This window comes from Colletotrichum fructicola, assembly GCF_000319635.2.
Source record: "Colletotrichum fructicola Nara gc5 chromosome Unknown KSG_Nara_v1_contig04, whole genome shotgun sequence".
Classification (NCBI taxonomy): Eukaryota; Fungi; Ascomycota; class Sordariomycetes; order Glomerellales; family Glomerellaceae; genus Colletotrichum; species Colletotrichum fructicola.
This window is the reverse complement of record NW_027094054.1, coordinates 6,086,876-6,099,961: the sequence shown is the minus strand read 5'-3', so window position 1 is coordinate 6,099,961 and position 13,086 is coordinate 6,086,876. Positions and strand designations below refer to the sequence as shown.

General features: G+C 53.3%; 7 protein-coding genes across 7 annotated transcripts; 4 read left to right on the top strand and 3 right to left on the bottom strand.

Annotated features, from left to right (window-relative positions):
- Positions 1-245: 245 nt before the first annotated feature.
- ugtB1 (UDP-glucosyltransferase B1) lies at positions 246-1,652 on the bottom strand (the record flags this gene model as incomplete). Its single annotated transcript, XM_032028584.1, has 1 exon — positions 246-1,652. The coding sequence occupies one exon, from the start codon at positions 1,650-1,652 to the stop codon at positions 246-248; it is 1,407 nt and encodes a 468-aa protein (XP_031891676.1).
- An 886-nt stretch (positions 1,653-2,538) lies between these two features.
- On the top strand, positions 2,539-2,832 carry CGGC5_v008602 (uncharacterized protein; the record flags this gene model as incomplete). Its single annotated transcript, XM_066152039.1, has 2 exons — positions 2,539-2,726; positions 2,811-2,832. 2 exons carry the CDS (start codon positions 2,539-2,541, stop codon positions 2,830-2,832), a joined length of 210 nt encoding a protein of 69 aa, XP_066008718.1.
- A 663-nt stretch (positions 2,833-3,495) lies between these two features.
- Positions 3,496-4,117, bottom strand: CGGC5_v008601 (uncharacterized protein; the record flags this gene model as incomplete). Its single annotated transcript, XM_032028583.1, has 2 exons — positions 3,496-3,665; positions 3,727-4,117. 2 exons carry the CDS (start codon positions 4,115-4,117, stop codon positions 3,496-3,498), a joined length of 561 nt encoding a protein of 186 aa, XP_031891677.1.
- Positions 4,118-5,695: 1,578 nt separating this feature from the next.
- CGGC5_v008600 (alcohol dehydrogenase) lies at positions 5,696-7,157 on the bottom strand (the record flags this gene model as incomplete). The annotated part of the gene is made up of 9 exons (XM_032028582.1): positions 5,696-5,935; positions 5,986-6,027; positions 6,092-6,230; positions 6,289-6,376; positions 6,435-6,525; positions 6,582-6,646; positions 6,701-6,721; positions 6,775-6,851; positions 6,922-7,157. The coding sequence occupies 9 exons, from the start codon at positions 7,155-7,157 to the stop codon at positions 5,696-5,698; spliced, it is 999 nt and encodes a 332-aa protein (XP_031891674.1).
- A 440-nt stretch (positions 7,158-7,597) lies between these two features.
- On the top strand, positions 7,598-8,786 carry Fn3krp-1 (Ketosamine-3-kinase; the record flags this gene model as incomplete). Its single annotated transcript, XM_066152038.1, has 5 exons — positions 7,598-7,664; positions 7,718-7,836; positions 7,894-8,461; positions 8,514-8,640; positions 8,693-8,786. 5 exons carry the CDS (start codon positions 7,598-7,600, stop codon positions 8,784-8,786), a joined length of 975 nt encoding a protein of 324 aa, XP_066008722.1.
- A 456-nt stretch (positions 8,787-9,242) lies between these two features.
- xdhA-5 (putative D-xylulose reductase A) lies at positions 9,243-10,373 on the top strand (the record flags this gene model as incomplete). The annotated part of the gene is made up of 2 exons (XM_032028579.1): positions 9,243-9,389; positions 9,438-10,373. 2 exons carry the CDS (start codon positions 9,243-9,245, stop codon positions 10,371-10,373), a joined length of 1,083 nt encoding a protein of 360 aa, XP_031892096.1.
- A 600-nt stretch (positions 10,374-10,973) lies between these two features.
- Positions 10,974-12,959, top strand: CGGC5_v008597 (putative indole-3-pyruvate monooxygenase YUCCA8; the record flags this gene model as incomplete). Its single annotated transcript, XM_032028578.1, has 4 exons — positions 10,974-11,568; positions 11,628-11,734; positions 11,787-12,782; positions 12,831-12,959. 4 exons carry the CDS (start codon positions 10,974-10,976, stop codon positions 12,957-12,959), a joined length of 1,827 nt encoding a protein of 608 aa, XP_031892095.1.
- Between the last annotated feature and the right edge of the window lie 127 nt (positions 12,960-13,086).

The window sequence follows — 13,086 nt, the reverse complement described above, 5'->3', positions numbered from 1 at the left end:
TGCAGGACTGACATAACAGCCCCCTGAAGTTCGCTGTGGGCCTGGTCGTGCCACTAAAGATTAGGGCTCCTAGACACAGGAAGAGCATTGCTCTTTTACCTGCAACAGACATTGTCAGACGGCAAGACTCTCACTAGGTACTCTCAGGTAACATCATCAATCAGATTTCAATAGAGTGAAATTGCTTAAACAAATATTGGTATTATTCATGTCTCATAACCCAGTGGGTTCGTCTTCGCCGCCGTCTATACAGAGTCCGCATACTCCCAAATGTGCTTCTCGATAACGTCGAGCGACTTCATCTCCTCGTTCTCCTTCTTGATCTCCATGACCCTCTTCTTGTACTTGTCGTTCGCCAGCACATCCTCAACACCCTCGGCGACCTGCTGGGGCGTTGGCTTGCCAGTCTTGAGGTTGTGCGCCACACCCGTCCACTCGCCGCGCATCGAAATCTCGGGCTTGTCCTCGGTGTCGCCGCCAAGCACCATCGGCACGCCGTTGACGATGCCGTGCAAGAATCCGCCGTACCCGGCGTTCAAGACCCACACGTCGGCGTACTGCAGCAGAGCATCATAGGAGAGGAAGTCGGCGACCCTCGTGTTGGCGGGGATTTGCAGTTCCTCCGGCAATGCGGCACCCTTGACGCCGAGGATGGCGACGACGATGATATCGTCGCGGTGCGCCAGTCCCTGAATCGTGGGGATGATGAGGTCGGTGTACTCCGTTGCGACGGTACCTTGAGCCACGCCAACAATCTTCTTGTTGCCGGCTGTGATGTCGCTCCACCACTCGGGATACTTGTAGTTGGGATCGATGGGCTTGGGAGGCAGGCAGCCGGCGAACTTGATCACCTCTGGGTGGTCTGAACGGGGGTATTCGAGGCTTGGCGAGCACATCTGAAGAGTGACGTCGTAGCTTGTCTGCCATGTCTCGAATAGCGAAGGGGACAGTTCCTTGGTTGCTCCTAGGGACTTGAGCACTTTGGTGTACTCCTGAGCTGGCTGGCCAAAGGGACCAAAGGGGCTAAAGAACATCTCGTTGAGAAGCTTGTTCCGAGCCCGGCCAGAATAGGTCGAGTCGGGAGGGAGGCCAGGGCCGAACGGGGCAGTGTCCTGGCTTGTCACGACGATTGGGACGATGTTGATGTCGACTACCGGTGGCCTCGTCGTGAAGCCCTTCGGGAGGGGTGCGCCGTACATCATGGGAGCAAGACCCATGAAGAAGGTCTCATGAACGATGATGACTTGCTGAGACGGACGTCTCTCGCGAATCTTCTCCAGCGTGTTCATAATGGTTCTGAACAAGTCTGGAATAGGCTTGATGAAGACCTCGTTGAGGTCGAAGATGAGGCGGGGGATGCCAACGGGAACCTTGTTCCGGACTTCATTGAACTCTTCGGTAATCATGGGTGGGATGGGAATGTGCTCGGCGCCCATTCGCTTGAGCTGAGGCTTGAATTCTTCGCCGGCGATAAAAGTGGCCTCGAAGCCCCTCTGGATCATCTCCGCGGCGATCTGGAGAAGAGGATAGGTGTGGCCGGTGGCAGGGGCCGCGGCGAACAGGAGGTAGGGACGCTTCTTGTTGCCGTCACCGACACCGTCGATGGCTACAGCCTCGACGGCCTCGACCAGTGAGTCTCCGGATATCGTCATGGTGCTCGGCCTGTTTGTTCGATGTTGGAGATTGAAAATGCCCAATTGTAAAGACTGGAAGTGATATCTTGATGCTGATGAGGGGTGAAAACCGGTGCTTCAAGAGATCGTTCGAGGAGGGTTGCGACGGTGTATATAAGTGGTTGGACATATGAGTGACCTGTAGATGTGGAGCCTCACAGCGACAACACGAAGAACAAACGTCCCGCTACTCGACCAGATGTCATCCGCTAAGCCGGGGAGCCACACGCGTCAAAGACCGCATGGCTGTGTATGGTTGCGTTGTCGCTGAAGTCTGACGACAGATTTTAGTCTGGCGGATAGCTACAAGCTTGGGAGAATGGGAATTCCAAAAAAGGCACAAAGCAGATCAAAAGGTCCAATCACTTAGGCCCTTTCTTGAGCTCGACAGCCCTCCAAAGCCCTGTGAGGTTGTCAGACAACTCACATTCTCGACCTCCCGTGATGCCATTCGTCGAAGCTCGGCCTCGGAGATCTAATCATGTGCGGGCGAGAGACGCAGTGGTAGGTTTGGGTACTCAAGGCCCTCTGCCAAGTGTCGATGCCTCTGCGTTTGATGATGGCATTGGAGTGGGAAAACGACCCGCAGGATCAGGGTCCTTGCAGGTTTAGCCTCAGCCATAAGCGCGATTCTGAGATGGGCGAATTGCTTTACCTAGTGCGGTTGCGAATTGGGCTAATAGTCTCAACCGCGTGAATGATGTAAGGCAGCAAGATTTCCTTAGCCTCACGGCATTCGCGTTCCGTCCAACGGATGATCTGCTTGGTTGCAACGTAGGCAGCGAGAATCAGGCAAAAGATCGGCACTACCGATAAGTCGGATAGATACCGACGGGACATTGAGGCAGCCTTGACCTCTTGGGACATGCCACCAAGACGTCTTGCTCCTGATTTCGAGGACCACCACATACGTATTGATGTGCTGATTTGCGGGCTGCGTCTAGACAAGCTTCGCATCAGAGACATCCCGCGCGCTTCCTATGGCTGCACATTTGTCCATACGGCTACTCGTATAAGTGCAGAAATTCGCGAGAGCGCGTCGTGGCAGAACCTGTACGTGTACAAATCGATTGGCTCGCAGGGTGGAATTATCACAGCCGAAGACGTCCTCGCATGCATGTAAGCTGACACGGCCAGGTGGACATGCCTTGGCGAGTAGAAATGTGAAATGATATCGAATCTAGACAATAATCGAGACATCGGGGACTTTCGTTTTGGAACACGGCGAAGGGACACGCCGACTGTCCGAAGCACAAAAAGAGCCGCAGCTTACCGGGTTTGCCAGGTACCGCTCAGATCGCTAAGCGCAAGCACATGCTGCTGTGGATTGCCTGCCGAAGAAGAAAAATGTCTTTAACCTGAAGCAGTCCGGATCATCGCCAGAGACCCATGTTGAAGCACCGAGCGGCAGCGGGGTCACGATGCGGGAGAACAGGGCTCTAAGTGACAGCAATTGCGCCGGGCCGCGCGCGGGCTTGTTGGCATTGGATGTCACCAAGTCCCGCGCGGCACGGGATGATGCACTTTGAGACACAACGGACGATTCGATGTTGATGCTTATCAATCTGGAGTGCAGATGTCGTAGAACGTGCTTGGCAATGTCTTGTGCTGCTGCATGGAACCTTCATTCGCGTCTTTGCCGAGCCGCGAAGGCGCGCCGACCGTTTTGTTTTGCTTTCTCCGCCGCTGATCAATACAATTCCCCCAAACGCCTGATCGTTGAACAATCCCAAGCCGTCCCAAATGTCCGTTATGCCGATGCTGCAGTCGCCGGTCCGCCGATCAACAAATGCGCGATGTTGATTACTCCATATGTACCGTATCATTGCGCTGCGACCCCTTTTCCTTTTCGGTCCCCTGAGCGTCCAAAAATCTCTCGCAGACTCCACGATTTCTTGTCGGAGCCATCGGATGACCCAGAGGAGTAGAATGTAGAAAGCTTCGATAGTGATGAGGTGGATTTCGTCGCGCCGTAGACTTCGGTCGGTCGTCCTGCAAAGAGATACCATCAGCATCGTATTTACATGTCCCACAGAGTCAGAGTTGAACCCACTGATATTTCCAGCGCCACCGATTCCGTAGCCCCTGAATTGGCGATCCCTCACCGCAGTCTCCTTCACATCGTGTTCCTCCTCGGTATCGCTGCTCGCGTCATCCAAGCTTCTCCTCCTCCTCACATTGACAGGCGGTACAGTGCTCCCTGCCACGCCTGACTCAAATCTTGGGGTTGTGGGTGTCGTCCCGCCCGCGGCGACCGGGGATGGCAGCACCGACGCCGCGGGCCGCAGATTCACGGTGGAAACGCTGCGGACGACGGCCAATCGGCCCTGGACGCGAACTCGATGTTGCTGCCGCTTCCGCGCGGGTAGGAGCTGGTTTGTCTCGGGATCCATCTCGGCCATGTCGTCCTGCGAGCGGCGGAAATGGTTCTGGAGGGAGATCATGGCGTCGTGGATTGGCATGGACGGGCGGCTTTCGGGTAGGTGCAGCTCGATCGTATTTCGAATCACGCACGAATGGGCGGTCAGTTCTTGGGGTTACGGTCGCAATGGGGTTTCTCGCGGCCAAGAGAATGCAACGAAGGCCGAAAGTCGCATGAGAAGGCTGCAGACCGAGCTGAAGCCTGGGAAAACCAAAAACAAATGAGCGGACGCGACAGATGACAAATGTCGTCGCAAGAAATGAAGGTCGTCAGGAGCTATTCCATCGATTCGCGAGGCCGAAACAGCGAAGAAGGAGAAGAAAACGACTGAACGTCACACTATCGATGCTAATCAGGGGCACCACATCAAGCTAAGATGCCGAGCCAGCGTCGCTGAGCTCAGCCATGGTCCATGGAGCAGACAGCCCGACTAATTCTCTGTGTGCTTGCTCTCTTTCTGCCTGGAAATGGCTCTCCAAGATAAGGAAGCGGCGCAATCAACCCCAAGCAACCGGCTCTCAGGGCGATTTCCTTCTGTCAAGCATTCCAGCAATCAAATCAGGCGCCCCGAGCCGTTGCTTGTGGCGGCCAAGTTCCCCTCATTAAACCTTGCATTGAGGCTGCCGGGGTGCCCTGAACGTGGGTGGTTTTGGGGGTAACATCGCCATGGAACCAGCCCTGATTTGCGCCAGGGCACGTCTTAGTTCGACGGCTTTACCGGCTTGCTCGGATGAAGTCTCGATGTTTGATGGACACTGATTGTTCCCCATTCTCGAGGGTTTGCTACTTGGGCTTGGGGGGAAGTTGAGGAGAAGGCGGACATTCGATGCCAGCTTCGATACCCCTGAATCCTTCATCTGAAGTTCCAACAACGCGAACAAGCGGCGCAGCAAAGGTGCCTCCCACAGCAGACCAGCTACCGTTGGAACCCAAAATCCGCGCGTGGGACGAGATGGCAGTGTGACAGGGGGACAGGGGGCGCACCATGTTGCTCGATTGAGCAGCCAGGTAAGCAGCCACTGTGAGCCATTGGCTCCTGGCGTGGAGTTGGTCAGCTAGCGCCTCGCGCAGCCAGGATGGCGGTGTTATCGTCGGGGCAATTAACTTTGCTGCCAGGAACAAACTGCTGGAGGATCAACAAACCGTCAGAAAATATTTGCCTCGTATTTTCTACTGCCAAACTATCAAGTTCATCCCATAGAGAGGCTGCACTGGAATGAAGAACCGCCACCGTCAATGAGCCGTAGATCTTCATTATCTGGGCCAGAACACTCTGTTCATCGTCTTGACTGAAGCAATAGAAAGCACAGCCAGACCAGAGACTGCAGACCGCCGCCGGAACAGAGCAAGTAGGATCTCAAGTTGCATAGAACTTCCCGCATAGCTTCCCATGCAACACCCCACTGGAGAAGTCCGCTTTCCCAATGAGGCTTTGTTCGTGGACTTCTAGAAGACCGAGCGCCCACGCTGTGGCTTGAGCATCTCAAAACCCCTTCCCATTCCAATCAATCCATGCTAGATAATCAGAATCCAGCAAGCATGGCGGCCACAATGATCTTTCAGCAAGAAAGCGATGCATCAAAACTTCCATGCAATGCATCTAATCCCACGGTGCAGAGTTCATCACCGGCTGATCGTTTTCCTCATCAAATATGTCAAACCCCAAGTGGCGGCCAGGGTCTAGGAATCGCAGCGGACCCCGTTCAGAAGACAACTCGTTAAAAACATTGAAGAGATGTTTCGGAAGTAGTTGCAGTCCCAGATTCTGCGTCATGTGGGCTCTACTGACGGATTTTGGTACTATAGCAGTTCCTCTCTGGACAGCCCAAGAGAGACAAACCTGATGACTGGTCAGATGTTGTACCTCTTTTTGTAGCAATATCAACCTACCTGGGCTGGAGACATCCCGCATTTTTTGGAGACTTCAATTATCTGCAGCATGTTAGGGCGACATATCTTGCGGAACAAATCTGGGGCTAGCCGTATGCCTGCCTACCTTTGAATTTTCAGTGGGAAACGGCTCATCTGGATGACCTCTGACCTGTGCCACTGGTCGGCCGCCGAGAGGTTGGTGGGCCATGAGCAGAATTCCATGCTTTGATGAGAAATCAAGAAGTTCATGTTGTGGCAAGTAACTATCCACCGTAAGAAAGTGGAAGATTCTGAGAGACCCGAGGAATATTGTGAACATACGGGTGAAGCTCAACCTGGTTAACCGCTGGAACAATTTTGGCAACTTCAAGTATGCGCTTCGTCTTAAGGACATTGAAGTTGGAAAGCCCTTCTTGATGTCAGCTTTCAGTCCTCGACAAACACTCACGAGAATGTGTATGACTCACCGACAGATCGAGCCTTGCCCGAGTCCACGAGCTTTTCCATCGGTTGCCATGTTTCCGGATACCGCCGAGAGAGGTCGTAATCAATAACAGGCTATCTGAAAGGTCAGAAACGAGCTGCCGTAGCCAAATGCGAACTGAATCACCAACCTTTCCATTGCCACTCGGGTGCCTGGTGGTATTGTTATTTTCGCCGGCTTTGTAGGCATGAGGAACTATGATGTCTTAGCCATACACCGTAACGACAAGGAGGCGTTTTCATGACATACAATGCATTAGATATAGGTCAACTACATTGTTCCAAATTAATCCAATAATCAGGTTTTGCAGAAAGGAATCCTACCATAATCCAGTTGAAGGTCACGTAGAGAGGCTTCAAGAGCTCTCTCAACGTCGGCAGGCTCATGCCAGGTTTGGGCGCTAACGAGCTAATATGTTATAATCTTATCGTGGGACTGGGAAACCAGCATATTCAGCATATGTTGCTTACAGCTTAGACGTCACAAACATCTCTTCCCTCGGAATTCCGCTTTCTTTGATAGCTTCGCCAATGTCTTTCTCGTTGCCGTATGCGTTGGCCCCATCAATGTGCCTGTAACCGAGACTCAGCGCCAGCTTCACGGCATCCTTGACCTTGGAGTTGCCCTCGGTTCCCTGGAAAGTTCCGAAGCCAACCGCGGGAACCTTTCGGCCATTATTCAAAGTGAAGATCCTAGGAAAAGGCATGGTGGCAACCGTTTGTCTGGGGCTTCAAGACCCTGAGCCTGGTCATTGGATGGTGTAAAGGTGATTGAATCTCAGACGATTAGATGCGCGGGGTAGTGCGGAGGTACTCAATAAGCCGTCAGTATGTGTGCTTAGTAAGTAGAGGCGGAGGATAAAAGAGTAAAGAAACATCCCTGAGAATAGAAGCCAACGGGCCAACCCTTATGAAGCATTAACCGCCCTTTCGCAAATATCCTTGTGCTGGATTAATCCCGGTACATGACCAACAGACCAACCTGTGCCCAAGAGATAAAGAAGCTGGTCGTCACCTCTCACCGCCAAAAGATGGGATGTTTTTGGATGTAACAGATAAACACGCCAAATCTTCGCACTCGATCGTTTAGCATGAGATAGTGATACGGGATATACACGGAGAGAGTGGACCATAGCTGGCTGAAAAGATGACGTCCCTCGAAACCAATGTTCTGCCCAAGAAAGTTTGTTCTGTTGATCCACGGATCGTAACTGGTCAGCGAGTGCCCCGATTTGATACTGAGCTTGGTCTGAGATTGCGTTTCTAGCTTTGGACGATGTTGACAGCGTCACTTCTATGACACAACTTTCCCAATCAGAATGGGCAACCACATTCTGCCTGACTATTCGTCACAGAGACAAGAGCGAAGAGCAATATTTTGTCAAGGTCATCACTTCTAATTGAACTTTCAGCGATGGCAAATGCTGATGATTGAGCTCACAGGTTTCTTACGGAGCACAGGGAAAAGAGGCGCTTGAAGGCGAGTTTGCCGCCACCTCCGCCATACACTACCGCGCTCCGGACTTTTGTCCCAGACCGATTGCTTGCGGTACCTACGAAAGTGACACCAGTTCGCACTTCTACATTTGCGAATTCCACAACCTGAGTGGGCGTCTTCCTGCCCCTGGCAGCTTCTGCAAGGAGTTGTCTCAGTTGCATTCCCGCAGATCTCCTCGCGGCGATTTCGGGTTTCAAGGTGTCACGTACAACGGTGACATCCCCCAGGACAACACTTGGTCGAATAATTGGGAACGCTTCTTTTCCAAAAGCTTGCGTCATTTACTGAATGTGCGAGAGGATAGAGCCGGACCTAGTGCTGAGCTCGAACAACTTTTGCCTGAACTTTTTGGGCGTGTGATACCGAGACTGTTGCGTCCGTTGGAGACCGCCGGCCGAACTTTGAAGCCTTCGCTGGTACATGGAGATCTATGGTACGGCAACGCCAGCATCGACGAGGGCACTGGAAAGGGTATCGTATACGACCCGGCCAGTTTCTGGGCGCACAATGAATGTAAGTTTCACATACTCACATGGGAAATAATGCTAATGTCCACAACTCATAGACGAACTGGGAAATTGGCGGCCGAAGCGAAATAGATTCACACAAGAATACTTCGACGCATATCACTCTCTCATTGCAAAATCAGATCCAATCGAGGATTATGACGATCGCAATGCTCTTTATGCCATGTACGTCGTCCAAGCAGTTCACCGCTGCCTTTTAACTGATCTTGGCGTCCAGAAGATTCAACTTACAAGCGGCTACACTTTTTCCTGGTGAAAGGACGTATCTGAGGGAGTGGGAAACCCATGATTCGACCTCTTCGCATAGCTGACCGTCTATGGACAGGTCAATTGATGAAATTCGAAGACTTGTCGCTAAATTTTCCTCTGGGACCCCTTTGACCGTAAGATATCCATCTGACGTCGCCACATGCTGAGGTTTCCATTCACATTTACATTGGGTCATGTGTGCGAAAAGACGGACGTGTCCTTCGGAACGCGACGGAGTGCGAGGTCTATGAATGGGCGGTCTCCGATTTCCCGGTGGATTCCCGGCGTTGGAGACAGCGGGGCCGGGCTCGGACGACTGTCGCCCGATGTCTCGTTGTAATAAAGCCGTGATGTCAGGTGCGGAGAAAGCCTCACACTGCATAGTTTAACTAAGACTTAGCAACCTTGATTGTCTGCCGATACCATATATCCTCTCAAATACACTCAAAGCATTCTCGAACCTTTCGTTCATCGATTGTTCATCTCAAAATTGCGTTTCCCTAACGATTCTCGGCACGATGTCAAGCACGTCAGGGATGCAGAACCCGTCTTGGTTTCTTTACGGTCCAGGCTCGGCCAAGCTCGAAGACCGCCCGGTACCAGAAATAAAAAATGACCACGACGTGATTGTGCAAATCAAATATGTGGGCGTCTGCGGCAGCGATGTAATTTCCCCTTCCCTTCGTACCCGCCCTGAAGACTCACATTCTCAGGTCCACTTCTGGCAAGAAGGCGGCTTCATGCGCAAAGTTAGCACCTTGAACCCCCTCGTAATGGGCCACGAAGCATCGGGAACAATCTTCTCAGCCGGTCCCGGCGTCACTTCCGTCAGAGTAGGCGACAAAGTCGCCATCGAACCAGGCTTCCCCTGCCGCCGCTGCAAGAACTGCAAGGACGGCGTGTACAATCTCTGCCCGCGGATGGCCTTCGCCGCAGACCCGCCGGAAAACCACGGCGCGCTGACAAAGTATTTTTTCGTGCCGGAGGATTTTGTCTACAAGGTTTCCAAGGAGGTGAGTCTGCAAGAGGCGGTGTTGGTCGAGCCGACCGCCGTGGCTGTTCACTCTGCTCGCCTGGCGGAGATTAGGTACGGGCAGGACGTGGTCGTGACCGGGTCCGGAACAATCGGGCTACTTTCCGCCGCGGTGGCGAAGGCATTTGGGGCGAAGAGAGTTGTGCTCGTGGATATTCTCGAGAGGAAGCTCGAATTTGCGAGGTCGTTCGTAGAGTGCGAGACGTTCCTTGCGGATGTCAAGACGGATAGCGAGGAGACTGCCTCGCAGCTCTTGAAGAGGTTTGACATGAATGAGGGAGTAGATGCTGTAATCGAGGCTTCTGGAGCGCAGTCTTCGATCCAGACGGGCATCTACTTGCTGAAGCGCGGAGGCAGTTATGTTCAGGCGGGACTGGGGAAAGCCAGGCCCGAGGTTCCCATGCTTGCGTTATCGGAGAAGGAGCTCAAAGTCAGAGGATGCTTCCGCTACGGCTCTGGAGACTATGAGACAGCCCTTTCTCTCATTGCACAAGGGCGAATCAACACCAAAGCGTTGCTCTCGAGCATTACTCCTTTCGAGAACGCTACTGCTGCTTGGGATAAGACGGCAAATGGCGAGGGCATCAAGAATCTCATCGAGGGAGTGAAGGATTAGACCCGGCATCATTAGGAAGAACCGAATGTGCATCATCATTCTCATACTGATAGTATGGGCTTCAACTCCCTCGGGTGGATGTTGAGCCCACTCGGGTCAACGCCGCCGAAGCCAACCCCTCACGACCCATCATTGCCCGCCAACCTGCATGAAGCCAGTCGGGGCCCTCCACACCGAACAACCAATCCTACTTTACACGATTGTGAAAGATCCAGATTGTTGAGGAGGGGCAGTTTGCCTCGCCATGAACTAAAGCATGGCCATGCATAATTGGTCACACCAACTCAGACATGCACATCTGATCGTCACAATCATCTCCATGTGTGACCACATCAGCCAACCAGCATGGCCGCAGCCGTAGTGATGTCAAGCCTCAAGTGTAGGAAAAGCAACAACAGGCACTGTGGACATCCAGCTGAGATCAGCCCCTCAGTTGACTCGGCCCTCACTAGGAACACCAGCGACTCCGATGTCGTACGAAGCTGGTTTAAAGTCTGGACCCTGGCGCCGGCCGCAGCTCCCCGCTTCTGACCCCAACTTCTCCAAACATCACTCCAACATCACAATTACCTGGAGATCTTCATCAAGTTGCATGCCGAAATGACCAAGATACAGCACTCGATCAAACTTCCCACCTTCCGGGAGCCCTTCTCCAAGACGCCCGAGTACGCGCGGGAAGTGATCGCAGGGTGGGTAGACAAGTTCAATCAGCTGCTGACCAATGGCGAACTCGCCGAGTTCCCGTCGCTTTTCCGCAGCGATGCGTGGATCCGTGACTTTCTCAGCCTCTCCTGGGACTTCCGCACCATTCAGGGCCTTCACAGGATAAGCGAGTACTTCCAGGAGAACCTCCGACAGACAGGTCTACGTAACATCGAGCCCCGTGAGACGGGTGCCTTTGCGCCGGCTTTCAGAACTGTCGCCCCCGGGGTTCACTGGGTGGACAGTATGTTTGATTTTGAGAATGACGTCGGCCGTGGGAAGGGAGTCGTGCGACTGGTCGAAGAGGATGATAATGTGTGGAAAGCGTACATGATCAACTTCACCCTTCAAGAGCTGAAGAACGTCGAGGAGAAAGCCGGGATCAATAGGCCGACGGGGAAGGTTGACCCCAAGGGCGGAAATTGGAAGGAGAGGCGGGACAGGGAGAGGGAGTTTCTTGACGAGGACCCTGCTGTGCTAGTCATTGGTGCCGGTGAGTGGATGTTGAAGCCAAACGTGGGTTTGAGCCGTCATTGATGTCGACTTACATAGGTCATGCTGGAATCAATATTGGCGTTCGGCTTCGACATCTTGGGGTCTCGACCCTCATGATTGACCGCAATGAACGTGTGGGCGACAGTTGGCGCAAACGATACAGGGTAAGCCAGATAATCTCCAAGATCAACTCCGCCGGCATCTAACACCTATCAGACGCTCATGACCCACGATCCGATCCAATACTGTCACCTTCCCTTCATCCCCTTCCCATCCAACTGGCCCATGTTCATGCCCAAAGACAAGCTAGCCGACTGGCTCGAGTCCTACGCAACAATGATGGAACTCAACGTCTGGACCTCTACCGAAATCGCCGAATCATCCTACGACGACCAGTCTAAGACCTGGACGGTCACCCTCCGCCGCGGCGACGGGAGCACCCGCACCTTGCAACCGCGCCACATCGTCCTCGCCACAGGCCAGGCCGGCGACCCCATCACGCCGACGTTCCCGAACCAGTCCGCTTTCAAGGGCACGGTATATCACGGAAGCCAGCACCAGGACGCATCCACTGTCTCCGACCTCTCTTCCAAGAAAGTCCTCGTCGTCGGTTCTGGAAATTCGAGTCACGATATCTGCCAAAACTTCTACGAGAACGGCGCTGGAAGTGTGACGATGGTACAGCGCGGCGGGTCGTACGTCATCACCGCCAACAAGGGAATCTTCGTCATGCACAAGGGCATGTACGAGGAAGGCGGACCACCGACGGAAGATGCAGACATCGTTGCCCAAAGCATACCGACACCGGTGGGCTTCGCGCTGAGTGTTCACGGGACCAAGGCTATTGCGGACGTGGATCGCGAGATTCTGGATGGGTTGACCAAGGCTGGCTTCAAGCTCGACTTCGGACCTAATGGTAGCGGGATCTATCGCAAGTACATTGAGCGGGGCGGAGGGTACTACATCAACGTGGGATGCAGCGAGCTCATCGTTGACGGTAAAGTCAAAGTCCACCATAGCCCCAAGGGTATCGAGAAGTTCACGCCAAACGGACTGGCTCTGGCGGATGGGACGACTCTGGATGCCGACATTGTTGTTCTTGCGACTGGATACGACGGCATGAAGTCTACTGCGCGTAAGGTATTCGGGGACAAGGTAGCCGGTCGCCTCCAGGAGTGCTGGGACCTGGACGAGCAGGGAGAGATCAACTCCGTGAGTCTTCACCATGCCTCAAGGTTGGCATGATACTAACGTAGACAGATCTGGCGAAGCAGTGGCCATCCTGGATTCTGGTATATGGGTGGCAATCTTGCGTTGTGCCGTTCGTACTCCCGCTTGTTGGCGCTGCAGATCAAGGCTCTAGAGGAAGGTTTGTATTCCCAGACATGATAGACGACACGGACGGCTTGAATGAAGATGGCGGGAAGCCTTCTGGCAGTTGTAACGAGGATATTGGTCGTTTAGACCCAAGAGCCATCAACATTATGATATGATACTTGCTGCAAGTGACTAGGCT